Source organism: Pungitius pungitius, chromosome 12 (assembly GCF_949316345.1).
Source record: "Pungitius pungitius chromosome 12, fPunPun2.1, whole genome shotgun sequence".
Taxonomy (NCBI): domain Eukaryota; kingdom Metazoa; phylum Chordata; class Actinopteri; order Perciformes; family Gasterosteidae; genus Pungitius; species Pungitius pungitius.
The window spans coordinates 11372222-11385454 of record NC_084911.1 but is presented as its reverse complement, the minus strand read 5'-3'; the positions used below and the strand labels follow the sequence as shown (position 1 = coordinate 11385454).

The following is a 13233-nucleotide window of genomic DNA, read 5'->3' as shown; positions in this document are numbered from 1 at the left end:
TGTACTATGATTGCCTGCGGTAAAATTGCCGACTCCCATTGGTTATGAATGATGTCAATCGCGCAGTGTCGAGCGCTCTGTTTGGCTGACGGCACTGCAGTAGGAGGCTCGGTGAAAACCCTCTTTACGTGTGTTGGATGAGTGTTGCCAAGAAAAACCAGCCAGTTAGGACCTCTTTCTGTGTTATCTGTCCCTTTCGTGAGTTCAATCTATAAGAAAGTCGTTACTGACTATTCTTTTTTTTATCGAAAGAGTAACACTTTACACTTTTTTTTTACGGACAAACTTTACAAAGGAGTAACAACCAGCTACAGTTAAGTAAGCGACTTCTGCTTTTGGTATGTTTCTTATAACTTGAGTTCATTGTGGACGTTTTGTTTCAGACCTCGTTCACACAGAGCTAAGCTCTGTACTGAACTACAAGCGCAGCTATGCGTCCGGGGAATACGATGACGTTACTCACGCTGTGGAAGCCATTGCGTGACCAAGGTGTTACATAACCGTAAAGTTATTAACTTAAAATTGTAGAGCATTTTATCTGTTGCTAACGTTTCTCATTTAACTATGTGCATCACCTTAACAGGCTGATAGCGTTGCAAAGACAAAGTCCTGGCGGGTTTTGAGTTATTATGTACTATGTCGCTTTTGATGTTTTCGATCCTGCTCATACGACTTCATAATGGTGACACGTGACGCCATTCGCTTCGCCTAACCTGCCTGGGATGTGCCAGTGTTTTGTGCCAGTCAGGTTCAGGTAGTCGTGGCGTGTGTTTTGGCCTCAGTTGGCACGCCCATCTCTGTCCCTTCTGCAGGCCACGATCCAACATGAGCATGATCCATCCAAATTTTGACAGAATCTCAAGTATGAAGCGCACGTCCGCGTTTTTGTTTTTGTTCGTCTTTCCGCTGAGTGCTAGAGATGCATTAGTATCAGACAGGCTTTAACGCTATTGGCTGAAATCGATGTTCTTAAAGTCCAAGCATGACTGTCATGAAATACGTAATGGCTCTGCTCAGCAGCAGTGTATTACACAGGTTTGTTGTCACCTGTGTTCACAGGGGGCCATTTACTGCTTACGGGCATTGTTTAGGATTCCTTTCGTTTGTTCAAGGAAGTATTTTCCTGGAATATGGGTGCCACGAGATCCGGAAAATCTCGTCACATTGTGATATACAAGTTTTTCCTCATTGTCTACCATGCATTGGTAAATGGACACCACACATCTGGCTCGCCTGACAAATATCTAGCAAAGTCCGGTCTCAGCGTACAGTCAGAAATGTAAAATTCAGAGAAAGATGTCATATACAGTATGTGGTGTTAAGGTGAAAGCCTTGCTTTGGCATTTGGGTCAATATATTGATATAATTGCATATTCCAATGGCTATGGCTATCGTGTATATATATATATATATATATATATATATATATACAAATATGTGTGTGTGTGTGACCCAGACCAAATTAACTTTGTGGACCCATCAAGACTGTAACAAGCATTTGATTCTTTTATGTGATATAGACTGGTTGTTGTCTAGTAGCCAAGGACTATTTCGCATTAACTCAGTCAATTATTTCAGTACAATATCCTCTGAGGCTTGGATAATCCTGCAGAGATCTTACAAAGGCACTACGACATGTCAGAGCCGTCCAGACACAAGGAGATTTGATTGGAAACCGTAGCCTGAGATGCTGTTTGTAATTTCCACCCAAATTTGCAAAGAATAGAAAGCAGGAAATTCGAATACCACTGAAAAATGAAACTAATCCTCTCACATAAGTGAATAGTGACTCAGCTGCTCTTGGATGTGATCCTCTCCGGGGTTTCACGTGTCAGACAAACATAGTTTATATAAACACTGTCACGTTTGATGGACTATTTCGGTTCTTTCCCTCACATGCATAAAAAATAAACGTACACATAGGATGTGGAGAATGTGTCTCTCTTGGGCCTCTGACAGGCTTTAAGTGAAACTTTGCGCCAATGTTATAGTTTTGGATTGCTCTTAATCAAACACTAACCACCTCATCAGATAAACCTGTATTCTCTATTTTTAGTCTCTTACAGCTTATTATACATTTTCTCAGTAGACAATATGAGCCTCACAACCACATGGAAGCCTCACACCTACTTGGAGTGAGGCCATCACTAATATTTGCCTTTCATGCTCGAAATGTACCATAATGTCTTCTGTTGTGTCAAAAGAAGTTAGAAAAATAATAACATTTCTCTATTGCTTATAATGTTCATTCCTGTTGGCTCTGTGTAAGATAAGTTCTTTAGGGTGCAATAGTCGTTGACTCAGTAGTGCTTTTGTATTGTGTTGTACAATAAATCACTATAGCTCTATAAATGGAAAAACAATAAGCCTACAGACTAATTGGGGACCTCAGATGGAAATTAGCCTCTCTGGCTCACTCATCGTACATCTGTTGATATGTGTGCATTGTGCCCGCAAAATAATAATACATAAATAATATTTGTGAGGCTAAAACATAGACAGATGTAGAATTGCAAACACAGGCACTTTACAGCGAAATCCTTCCGGCAGCAGCAGCAATATCTTTTCTCCTGGAAACTGAAAGCACAATTCAGTTTCATAACGAGAACATGTCTTAGTCGTGGCTTAAACTTCAGTTTTTTTTCTACCTCTTTTCTACCTAGTATAGTACGAAGTCACAGTGCGACCAATACAAGAGTATTCAACAGTTATGCCTCAGTCGGTCCTTTTAATGTATGTATGGATGGATGCTAGAGGAGACGACTCACTGCTTGTGTGCAGTCAGCTGTGAATGTGAGCCGCACACAGACCATGTGCATCTCGGTGGACAATGGTTGTGTGCGTGAGCGCGCCGCTGTGTGAGGATTAATGAGCGTGTCGTTCCTGTGGTTTTCCAATCCATACCGGTGATTTTCAACACGGGGGCAAAGGTCGTTTATTCCCATCTGCTGATGGAGTTCACAGATGTTCATGTTAGCGGATATTTCTCAGTGGAGACGCAGTGTTCCTATGAACAGGAAGTGGCAGTTCTCTCTAGGGGGCCTTGTCGTTGTCAGAGGAAACCAGACATCGTAGTTAGTTCTCAGTGGTCAGTGTGGAAATAACAGTGATACACCCGCTGTGTGTGCCGCTTTGTAAAAAAACAAATGGATACAGACATTGATTGATCCGTGTTGTTATCGCCTTCTCTTTTTTTGTGTGTGTGCAGGCGGCAGGAGGTGTACGTTCAGGATGGCCCAGTGGAACCAGTTACAGCAGCTGGAGACCAGGTATCTGGAGCAGCTCTACCACCTGTACAGCGACAGCTTCCCCATGGAGCTACGCCAGTTCCTTGCACCCTGGATCGAGAGTCAGGACTGGTGAGACAACATTGGACTCCTGGGCCGCTGTTATGAGAGCACATTTTGTTTCTTATGTCGCCGCAAAAAGGCTCAGACGAACTTCTATTGATCCTCCAATCACTCCGGCCTGGCCACGAAAGCTTTGTGTTGTAGCGCTCTCTGTTACGGTCTTGCTCCTCGTGTGCCTCATCGTTATGTAAAACGCAAACTACTCGGAGGCATTTCGCTTTTTCTCTCCTCTTTTAAAGGACGTAATAAAACAGTAGAACATGCAGAAAAGGCCTTTCTCTGTCTCTTAATTATCATCGGAAAAGAAACATGACACCGCCTCCTCTTCCGCGTCTCCCCCGTGTGCGATACAGGATATTTTGATGACATCCAAAAGCCGATTTGTGAGCTATAGGGTTCCTTATTGTCCTGATTGTCCCACCCTTTGCTTTATAAGGGCGTACGCTGCCAATAAGGAGTCACATGCCACGCTGGTGTTCCACAACCTCCTGGGAGAGATCGACCAGCAGTACAGCCGTTTCCTGCAGGAGAACAACGTGCTCTACCAGCACAACCTGCGGCGGATCAAGCAGCATCTGCAAAGCAAGTACCTGGAGAAGCCCATGGACATCGCCCGCATCGTGGCCCGCTGTCTGTGGGAGGAGCAAAGACTGCTGCAGACCGCCACCACCGCTGTACAGGTAGTGAATATGAATATGAATAGAAGCCAGAAGTGGTACAGCATCGAAGCGCTTCAGTGCTGCTGGTACAGCGGTGAGAATGGTTGGTTTTATTCTCTTGCAGGATGGTCAGGCAGCACATCCCACCGGGACGGTAGTGACAGAGAAGCAGCAGATCCTGGAGCATAACCTCCAAGACATCAGGAAGCGGGTGCAGGTCAGTTCCCAGTATAAGTACAAGGAATCCCCAACACCGTTCAACTTGACAAAACAAGCCTGTGTACATAATGCCTCATGTGTTCTTCTTCAGGATATGGAACAGAAGATGAAAATGCTTGAGAACTTGCAGGATGACTTTGACTTCAATTACAAGACATTGAAAAGCCAAGGAGGTATATTGTAATTGACAGTCTCAGATGAGTTTTATTAAAAGTCTAACCCTCTTTAGGTAAAGATTCAATGAATTGAATCCTCCCTCTGCAGAGTTGTCCCAGGACTTAAATGGCAACAGCCAGGCGGCCGCTACCAGACAGAAGATGGCTCAGCTCGAGCAGGTGCTGAGCGCCCTGGACCAGCTGAGGAGGGTGCGTGTACATGCTTTACATGATTGGGAATTTGTTTCAAAACAACACCTCACCCCAGCTTGAGGCTGTCAGTTTGCACAAATGGCAGAAGACGCTTATCGCCGAGGAGTTAATCTGCCACCTTGAAGCCGGACGTCGTCTGTGCTGCATTTTACATGATTGGTCAACAGTTTAGACTTTGTGTGAAACTGTCTGCATTTGAGGCCTGATGAGCCCAAACTGAAGGAGCGGGCTAAGTGTGACTCTTGAAAGAGGAGCTGGATTGTCTTTGACTCACTGCACCCAGAAGTAAAGCCACCTGTCACATTGAATATGTCTTATTTGTTTGCTGTGCTTGTCTTTTTTGTAGCAAATTGTGACGGAGATGGGAGGCTTGTTAACCGCAATGGATTACGTACAGAAGAACCTGACCGACGAGGAGCTAGCCGACTGGAAGAGAAGGCAGCAGATCGCCTGTATCGGAGGTCCACCCAACATCTGCTTGGACCGCCTCGAGACATGGTAACCATATTGTCCAGTCCGTTTGACAACTAGAGACGTGTGTCATCAGGTAGTCTTAACTTGAACCGGGTCCAATCTCCTCGACAGGATAACGTCCCTGGCCGAGTCCCAGCTCCAGATCCGCCAGCAGATCAAGAAGCTGGAGGAACTTCAGCAGAAGGTGTCCTACAAAGGAGACCCCATCGTCCAGCACCGGCCCGCCCTGGAGGAGAAGATAGTGAACCTGTTCAGAAACCTGATGAAGAGGTACTGCATGCCACAGATGTTCACCTGAGTGGTAGACAGACTTTGAGTCTTCGTTTAAACTAAGTGTGACGACATCGAGCCGCAAATCATTAGGAAAGGAACCGTGGACCTTTGGTTGCCTAAAGGTTGACGAGACGGTTTTTCCTCTAAAGCGTGATCCTATGTGTCCTCTAGTTCCTTTGTGGTGGAAAGACAGCCTTGTATGCCCATGCATCCGGACAGACCCCTGGTCATTAAAACGGGAGTGCAGTTCACAAATAAAGTCAGGTGAGATGAACGCTTGAGGAAACAACTTCCCCATTTGGATGGATTGTATGTATCCCATGTGACTGAGAGTGTGACACTTTTATTTTGTTCTCCTCTCCTTTTCCCAGGTTGCTGGTTAAGTTTCCTGAACTCAATTACCAGTTGAAAATTAAAGTTTGCATTGACAAGTGAGTTTTTCTATTTTTAGGAAGAGGTTGAATCTTTTACATTAAGTCACTGAGACACAGATTTGCCTGAATCCTTTATGAGACGCTGTTTAACTGTGTCCTTTTTTTAGGGAATCGGGAGACGTGGCTGCAATTCGAGGGTACGACTTTAAGAGCACTCTTTCCGATCATGAGCTTTTTCTGCATTTGCTATCGTAAATGCTGTTTCACATTTTGTTTTCACATTTTCTTAGGTCACGGAAGTTCAACATCCTCGGTACCAACACAAAAGTCATGAACATGGAGGAATCCAACAATGGCAGCCTGTCAGCAGAGTTTAAACACTTGGTGAGTGTTAGAGCTCACGGAGCTCACAAAGCTTGCTGCTTGCAGTTACCTAATGAAAGCCTGCTGTGGAGCACTGACTTCCTGTCTGTTACAGACCCTGAGAGAACAGAGGTGTGGAAATGGTGGCCGGACCAACAGCGACGTAAGTACTACTTGGTAAGAACGGGTCAGTTAAAGTGGCAATCCTCAAGATCTCTGTCTGTTGGATTTACAGACGCCATATTTACAACAAATGGGGTTTAATGTTAAAGGTCCCAGAATGTGGGGGGGCAGGAAACACTTAAATAACAAACTCGAGCAATAATATACATTATTTCTTCCTGCTGGGAGGACCGAATTGAAGCAGCACGTGGCATGAGTCTGCTTACAGCCAAATCTATCTATGAATGGATTTCTTTGAGATTGCCACTTTAGCGTGTTCCTAACCTTTGATCCACATGAACAGTAATGGTTTGAATCATCTGTTGTGTCTAGGCCTCTCTGATTGTCACAGAGGAGCTCCATCTCATCACCTTTGAGACAGAAGTGTATCATCAAGGTCTGAAGATCGATCTGGAGGTCAGTTTCTGCATCAGTCAGTGTCTCTGTGAACACTAATGCCCTTTCCAGATTATCAGGTAAACTTAAAAGAATCTTACATGCAAAGTCGTATGGATGAGTACAGAGGAAGCCTCCAGTCAAATGAGTCATTTACGAAGCCTTCCACCTCCGAAGAAAGTCGCCGGCTCAGCGTCTAAATGAGCTGTTACACTAAGTTAAACCACCCACATGTGTGACCGGGTAAGAAAGGGTTCAATAATTCAATAATACAGACCCAGTCATCATCGCTTATTGGCTCCCTCCTCTAGTGCACCACAGAGCTTTCATGCTCCGCCGCGTGACACTGAGTCAAAACGCACCACACGAGTTTCTCTGTCTCCGCCTGACCGACGGTGCAAAGACACGTCATGCGAAGCCGGGAGGGACGATTTGGTTCCATTCTGTGTGAGCAAGACGTCAAAAACTCAGCGGGACCTCTAAACCCTTGACCTCATCTCATTGGCCGGCGCACTAGAGCGTGTGTCTTCTACGAGGAATTAACATGATATCGTTCCATTATATCATATCAGAATTATTCAACAGACCACCTGAAGAAGTCCTTTTACACGACAATGTGCCGAAACGGAAGCAGGAGCATTTTCACATCGCACTTACAGAGTAAATGTCGGCAAGGAACAGCCACAAGAACTGCAAATACTAATGTGTAATGTATGTGCTAATCCGCAGACTCATTCCCTGCCTGTGGTCGTCATTTCCAACATCTGCCAGATGCCCAACGCCTGGGCTTCCATCCTGTGGTACAACATGCTCACTAACCACCCAAAGGTGAGACAGCACCCTCTGGTGGAAAGGGGCTGAACTGGCTGCTGGGCGAGGGAGAACGTGTTTTTTTTTTTTATCTGATCGGGGTGTCTCTGCACAGAATGTGAACTTCTTCACCAAGCCTCCGGTGGGGACGTGGGACCAGGTGGCCGAGGTCCTGAGCTGGCAGTTTTCCTCCACCACCAAGCGGGGGCTCACCATCGAACAGCTCACCACACTGGCAGAGAAACTGCTCGGTGAGGAGTCGTGTTTTTTTGAAGTCTCCAAAAAAGGGAACATTCGATCCTCCGCCGTGTCATTAATTCATGCGTGATGTCGTTCTGTTTTCCTCCCTCCAGGGCCGTGTGTCAACTACTCAGGCTGTCAGATCACTTGGGCCAAGTTCTGTAAGGTACTGACTGACCTTTTAGAAAAAAATGGTTGGATCTGCCATCTGCCATTGAATTGTGATTTATTTTTCTTCTCCCTTTCCAGGAGAACATGGCGGGCAAGGGCTTTTCCTTTTGGGTGTGGCTGGACAACATAATTGACCTGGTGAAGAAGTATATCCTGGCCCTGTGGAATGAAGGGTGAGAGGTCGTCCTTTGTTTTCACGTCTCTGGGGTTGCCGGTTTCATATTATGCAAATAACATATTATTATATTATTTGCATAATATATATAAGGCGCACCTTCAATGAATGGCCTATTTTAGAACTGTTTTTATATATGCTGGGGTTGCGTTATGCATCCACTAGATGAAGCTGTGCTAAGTCAAACTTTATTAAGCATTCTGACAACCCCGTTCAACGTTGTTGTTAATGTGCATATCAGTCAAGAGCATCGAGGGGGCGCCGAGAGGCAGGGGCTGGGACAGACGGTGGCGCCTCGCGGCGGACCGTCAGCTCGATCCGAGATCCAACTACGAGCTTTTTAACTACAGCAACTTTAATATACGCTATTGGAGCTGGAATTACCGCGGCTGCACCAGACTTTCCCTCCAATGGATCCTTGTTAACCAGTATGGATCAACCAATTAACCAATTGATCCATATATAAGGCGCTTCGGATTACAAGGCGTTTTTTGAGAAAAATAAAGGCTTTTAAGTGCGCCTTATAGTGCGGAAAATACAATAATTGCCCGACTGGCTGTTTTGCAGGTATATCATGGGCTTCATCAGTAAAGAGAGGGAGAGGGCCATTCTGAGTCCAAAACCTCCCGGAACCTTCCTTCTGCGCTTCAGTGAGAGCAGCAAGGAGGGCGGCATTACATTCACATGGGTGGAGAAAGATATAAGTGGTGAGTTTTGGGGTTTTTTTAATGTCCAAAAATGATTGAAATTCTCGGGATTTACTCGCCGTTTTCTGATCCAAGCGACCTCGTGTGTTTCTAGGAAAGACCCAGATGCAGTCAGTGGAGCCCTACACCAAGCAGCAGCTCAACAACATGTCCTTCGCCGACATCATTATGGGCTACAAGATCATGGACGCCACCAACATCCTGGTTTCGCCTCTCGTGTACCTCTACCCCGACATCCCCAAAGACGAAGCCTTCGGGAAGTACTGCAGGCCCGAAACGGGTCCTGAGCCGGAGATGGGAGGAGACCCTTTGAGTGGTAAGTCACCGCCCCGTTCTCTCGGCTTCTTTTTGGAGGAATACTTTACTCAAGTTACCATGGCAGCAAATCTGTATCAAAACGTCTGCTTAAATTTGATTTTGGATTACTCTGTATAAATTATGTGAACATTTGAGCGGAGATTTTATTTTTCGCCTTTTTAACACACACAGAACACATATATATATATATATATATATATATAGAAGAAAATGAAAATAAAGAGTAATAAAAAAGGGCTCTGCATTGCTGTGTCCTCTCAAAAACAGGATAAATCTTGAGAAATGTCAAGTGTCCTTATCTTGTGTAACCGTTGCTGTGTCAACTCCATCCATTTCTCCCGCTTGTCACAGCATTACAGCTACAGTTTTGCTACAGTGTGTTCAGTATTAATCTTCTTTTTTCCCTGCAGTTATTCAGCCGTACTTGAAGACAAAGTTCATCTGCGTCACACCGTAAGTATCTGTTGCTCCTCTCCTTTTTTAAATCATCAATCATTATGAGAAGTCCTGGTGCCACTGGGGTGACCTCCACTTATTTTAGTCATTGATGCCCGGCATCGTGATCTCAACTTTTTTTTTGAAGAAGAAATAAAAACAAGTGTCAAGTTTTAGCAAAAGTTCAAAGGAACAAGCAGGAATCGGTCTTGTCTCCGGCTCTCTGGGGGGAGGAGACACTCGACGCCCTCACGTCTGGCGCGGCTTATAACGGGATTCATTCGCATGCTCAATGCGCAGGACGTGTTCCGATCGAATCTTCAGCCAATAAATTAACCAAATGGGGGAGGGTCCGGCTACGGGCGGCTGTGAGGAGTGTGCTGTGGGATGCTCAGTGAGATCCTGACCTGTCTCCTTAGGTGTCCCTCCGTGTTCATGGACTTGCCGGACAGTGATCTGCTTGGGGGCGTATTCCCAGGGTAGGCACCTGGGGGAGTGGAGGGGGGGCGCATGTAGGGAGGGCTCTGTGTGTGTCACTCTTGTGTTCTGTGTTGGATGGGTGGGTCTCAGGAACCATAGAGCAGTGTCCCCTGTCTACATAACCCCCGTTCATTGTTTCCAACTCACCCCTCACGTGGCTCGCGTCCTCACACACAAGCATCTCCATTGGTCAACTTACCATGCTTCCCAGGGTGCACTCTGTCTCCCCTTTGTGTCACGATTACCTCAACCAAATCCGTTTGTGTAACATTCAATGGTCTTGTGCACCTTTTTATCTTGATTTCTTTTTTTGTTGAGAGAACTCGATAAAACATTTGTTGAGATTTACTAACAGAATTCTATGAGACAAAAAGACACGATCGCCACGAAACGATCACGTAACTGAAATGACTGCATGTCCGTGTTGGAGTAATGGTTCGATCCACCAGACAGCTAACCAATAACTGTTATGACATTGACAGTTCAATGTGTAACATGTCTGTTTGCTTTGGGAGCGGAATGCAAAGGGCTCAACGTCAGGTGTCTCCCCGTCACGTATTCAGATATTCACATCTCAATATTTCTCAGTGCGTCCCATTTCTCATCTACTTTACTCTCTTTTGTTCATGCCTTTTGCACACTGACATGAATGCTAATATTATTTGTCAATGACCCTTTCCCTCATTAACTACTGTTTTCTGCATTGAACTGGGGGCGGCACCAGTACGTTCTTTGATACCGATTGGATGTCGATGACAATCTTTACCATTTAATTAAATGTTTATATATTATATACAATATTTAATGGCATTGCCATTCCTGTTCAGGTCTCTACCAATTTGTAGCTGCATATAAAACACTTGAATTGTGATTCTTTAATTCCAAAGAATTTTATCAAGTTGCTGGTATTTTATTTTTTTGATAATATTAAGCGTCTTGTATGTATTTGTCATATTTACAAAGTTAGGAAAGCAATGCTCTAGTCAAGCTTGTGTTTAAATAGTAACAGACATATTTGTCTCCCTTCACAGGACAAACTCTGGAAACACCAGCGACTTGTTCCCCATGTCGCCGCGCACGCTCGAATCCCTGATGCACAACGAAGCCGAGCCTAATCAGGGACACATGGGTGAGTTGGTCACACACAGTACACACACACACACACACACACACAGATACATACACACGTCGCTCATAGACGTAGAAATGGATTCCTAACTCGCGTTAAAAGGCTGCACTTGGATTTTTTCCACAGACTCCCTCACGCTGGACATGGACGTAGCATCACCCATGTGAAGAGCTTCGTTTCTTTATTTCCTTTAATGGGATTCGATAATGTGTATCGTGATAGAGGATATTAAGATGATTTTTTTATTTTCTCCCTCTGTCTCACATAATTTGCCTGTACAGATCCTGTGTAAAAAAAATCATTTCTCTCTGAATGATTCGTAAAGACGTTCCCCGCTCTTTCAGACTCGCTCTGAGCACTGATCCGTTGTATTTTAAGCAGCAACCTGCTCCCAGTCAGTACTTCCACATCTGCACATACGTCTCTTGTACCTTCTTAATTATCGGGAATTATATTTTTGAAAACATTGTATTGACTTTTTAAAAATGTTCATAAATTCATCTGGGGGTTTTTTCCTTTGAAAAATAAATGTGACAAGAATAATTGTTGTGTAAACTATGGCGCTTTGTACTTCTTTTTTTTTTTATATGCATTTAATGGTCCGTTTTAAGTGTGTTCTTTTTTTCCATTACTAACCTCAGCAAAATGCTTTGTCGCAGGTTTCCCACAACCCCTACCTTAGTTTCATTTGAAAATCACTCAAAATGGATTATTTCTTTTATACTGTGTTATTCAGAGCCATTACAGTAGAGAGAGGAAAACAAAAAGGAATTTGAGACACTCGTGTGGTTATTTTTCACGTACGATTATTCCCTTGTTATTCTGTGATACAACCTGTAAAAGTGGTGTTCAGACAGTGACTTTATCGCTAACACTTAAATACTGTCATTTGTGATCACGTAAATTGCACTTACGTTTGAAATGAGCAAGTTTAATATGTTTTGCTGTGCATGAATTGACCTGACATGACACGTATATCATGTAAATCTTTCTTTTCAGAGAAACCAGTTTATTTTTGACCGCTCGTACCGTCGAGACAACTTGTTGGTCCGTCATGCCATGAAATGGAAATGTCGGCAGGAATGCCGTAAAATAGGCTGTAACTTTTCATTATTTGGCAATAAAAAAAAGTTAGTCCGTAAATGAGGTTGAGTCATATGTTGGTGTAATTAATTTCATGAAGTGGTTTTATCCATCAAAAGGAATAAACATGAATAACTTATTAAAGCAGCAGTCTTGGCTAAACTTTATGGTTATTCTGCACTGGAGAGTGAAGGATGTATTGAGGGAAGGAACTAAGTGAAGCCAGTCAAAGAAGGAAACGCACAAAAGGAATAATTAAACTCAATCCATTCAGCTGCTTATGTATCTGAGTCCTGGTATTGTTCATGATGGCTCACTGTCGAGCTCTGGGAACACCGCCCAAGGCGTTATTAATGTTTATTAATTGGCCAGTTAGAATGTCTGCTGTGAAAAAGGCTTACCGAAGACACTCATTTTATTAAACCTTTATTGAAACAAGAGCGTCCCATTGATATTAAACATTTATTTTCCAATAATAATAATACTCAGACTTATGAGTGTAATTGAACAACATTTTCACGTCGAGGAGAAGAATAAAATGTTGGTTATTGTGCGATGTTCCTGGTACTTTGACAAATAAACGTTCCAGACGTAACTGCTCATGGATGAGGAAGTCTAAAACAGGTTTTACAGGGGTCAGAAGTTCATTCCTAATGTAAAGTTAGGGCAGATGATGTGATGTACCGGGAACTGGTTGATGATCAGGAAAGAGCTTGTGATTGGAAATGTGGCAAAATGCGGCCATGTCGACGGGGAACCCGGCAATTCACAAAGAGGAAGTGCAAACAATAAAGCGGGAAATAACACCGCAGACTAAAAACATTTCATCTCCATCAGGTCCCTGTTGGTCTGGCACACGTCACAGCTAGAACATTGAGTCCATATGATGATCTGGCACATTTGTACAATCAAAACTGTAGTGCACGTGGAGCTCCGTTTGTGCAAAGACTCAACATGCCATTTTCTAACTATTTAGTGTACACATAGCAATCAGTCGCACAGTTGTTTTGTGTTTTTTTCTGACTGGTATTTCCAGAACAACCTGAA

At 44.0% G+C, this 13233-nt stretch overlaps 1 protein-coding gene across 4 annotated transcripts; it reads left to right on the top strand.

The window, feature by feature from the left end:
- The first annotated feature begins 87 nt into the window (after nucleotides 1-87).
- stat3 (signal transducer and activator of transcription 3 (acute-phase response factor)) lies at nucleotides 88-12333 on the top strand. 4 transcript variants are annotated; one of them, XM_062565880.1, is made up of 24 exons: nucleotides 88-314; nucleotides 3209-3359; nucleotides 3787-4030; nucleotides 4134-4226; nucleotides 4320-4401; nucleotides 4493-4593; nucleotides 4943-5094; nucleotides 5182-5340; nucleotides 5515-5607; nucleotides 5715-5774; nucleotides 5885-5914; nucleotides 6008-6101; nucleotides 6196-6243; nucleotides 6576-6659; nucleotides 7368-7466; nucleotides 7564-7699; nucleotides 7802-7854; nucleotides 7938-8032; nucleotides 8602-8741; nucleotides 8836-9057; nucleotides 9470-9512; nucleotides 9914-9973; nucleotides 11006-11103; nucleotides 11230-12333. In XM_062565880.1, the coding sequence occupies exons 2-24, from the start codon at nucleotides 3232-3234 to the stop codon at nucleotides 11268-11270; spliced, it is 2355 nt and encodes a 784-aa protein (XP_062421864.1). In that variant the 5' UTR covers nucleotides 88-314; nucleotides 3209-3231; the 3' UTR covers nucleotides 11271-12333. The 4 variants fall into 4 exon arrangements, with proteins under 4 accessions (XP_062421864.1, XP_037331831.2, XP_037331832.2 ...); XM_037475934.2 differs by having other exon boundaries at nucleotides 88-318; XM_037475935.2 differs by having other exon boundaries at nucleotides 88-338.
- The last annotated feature ends 900 nt before the right edge of the window (nucleotides 12334-13233 follow it).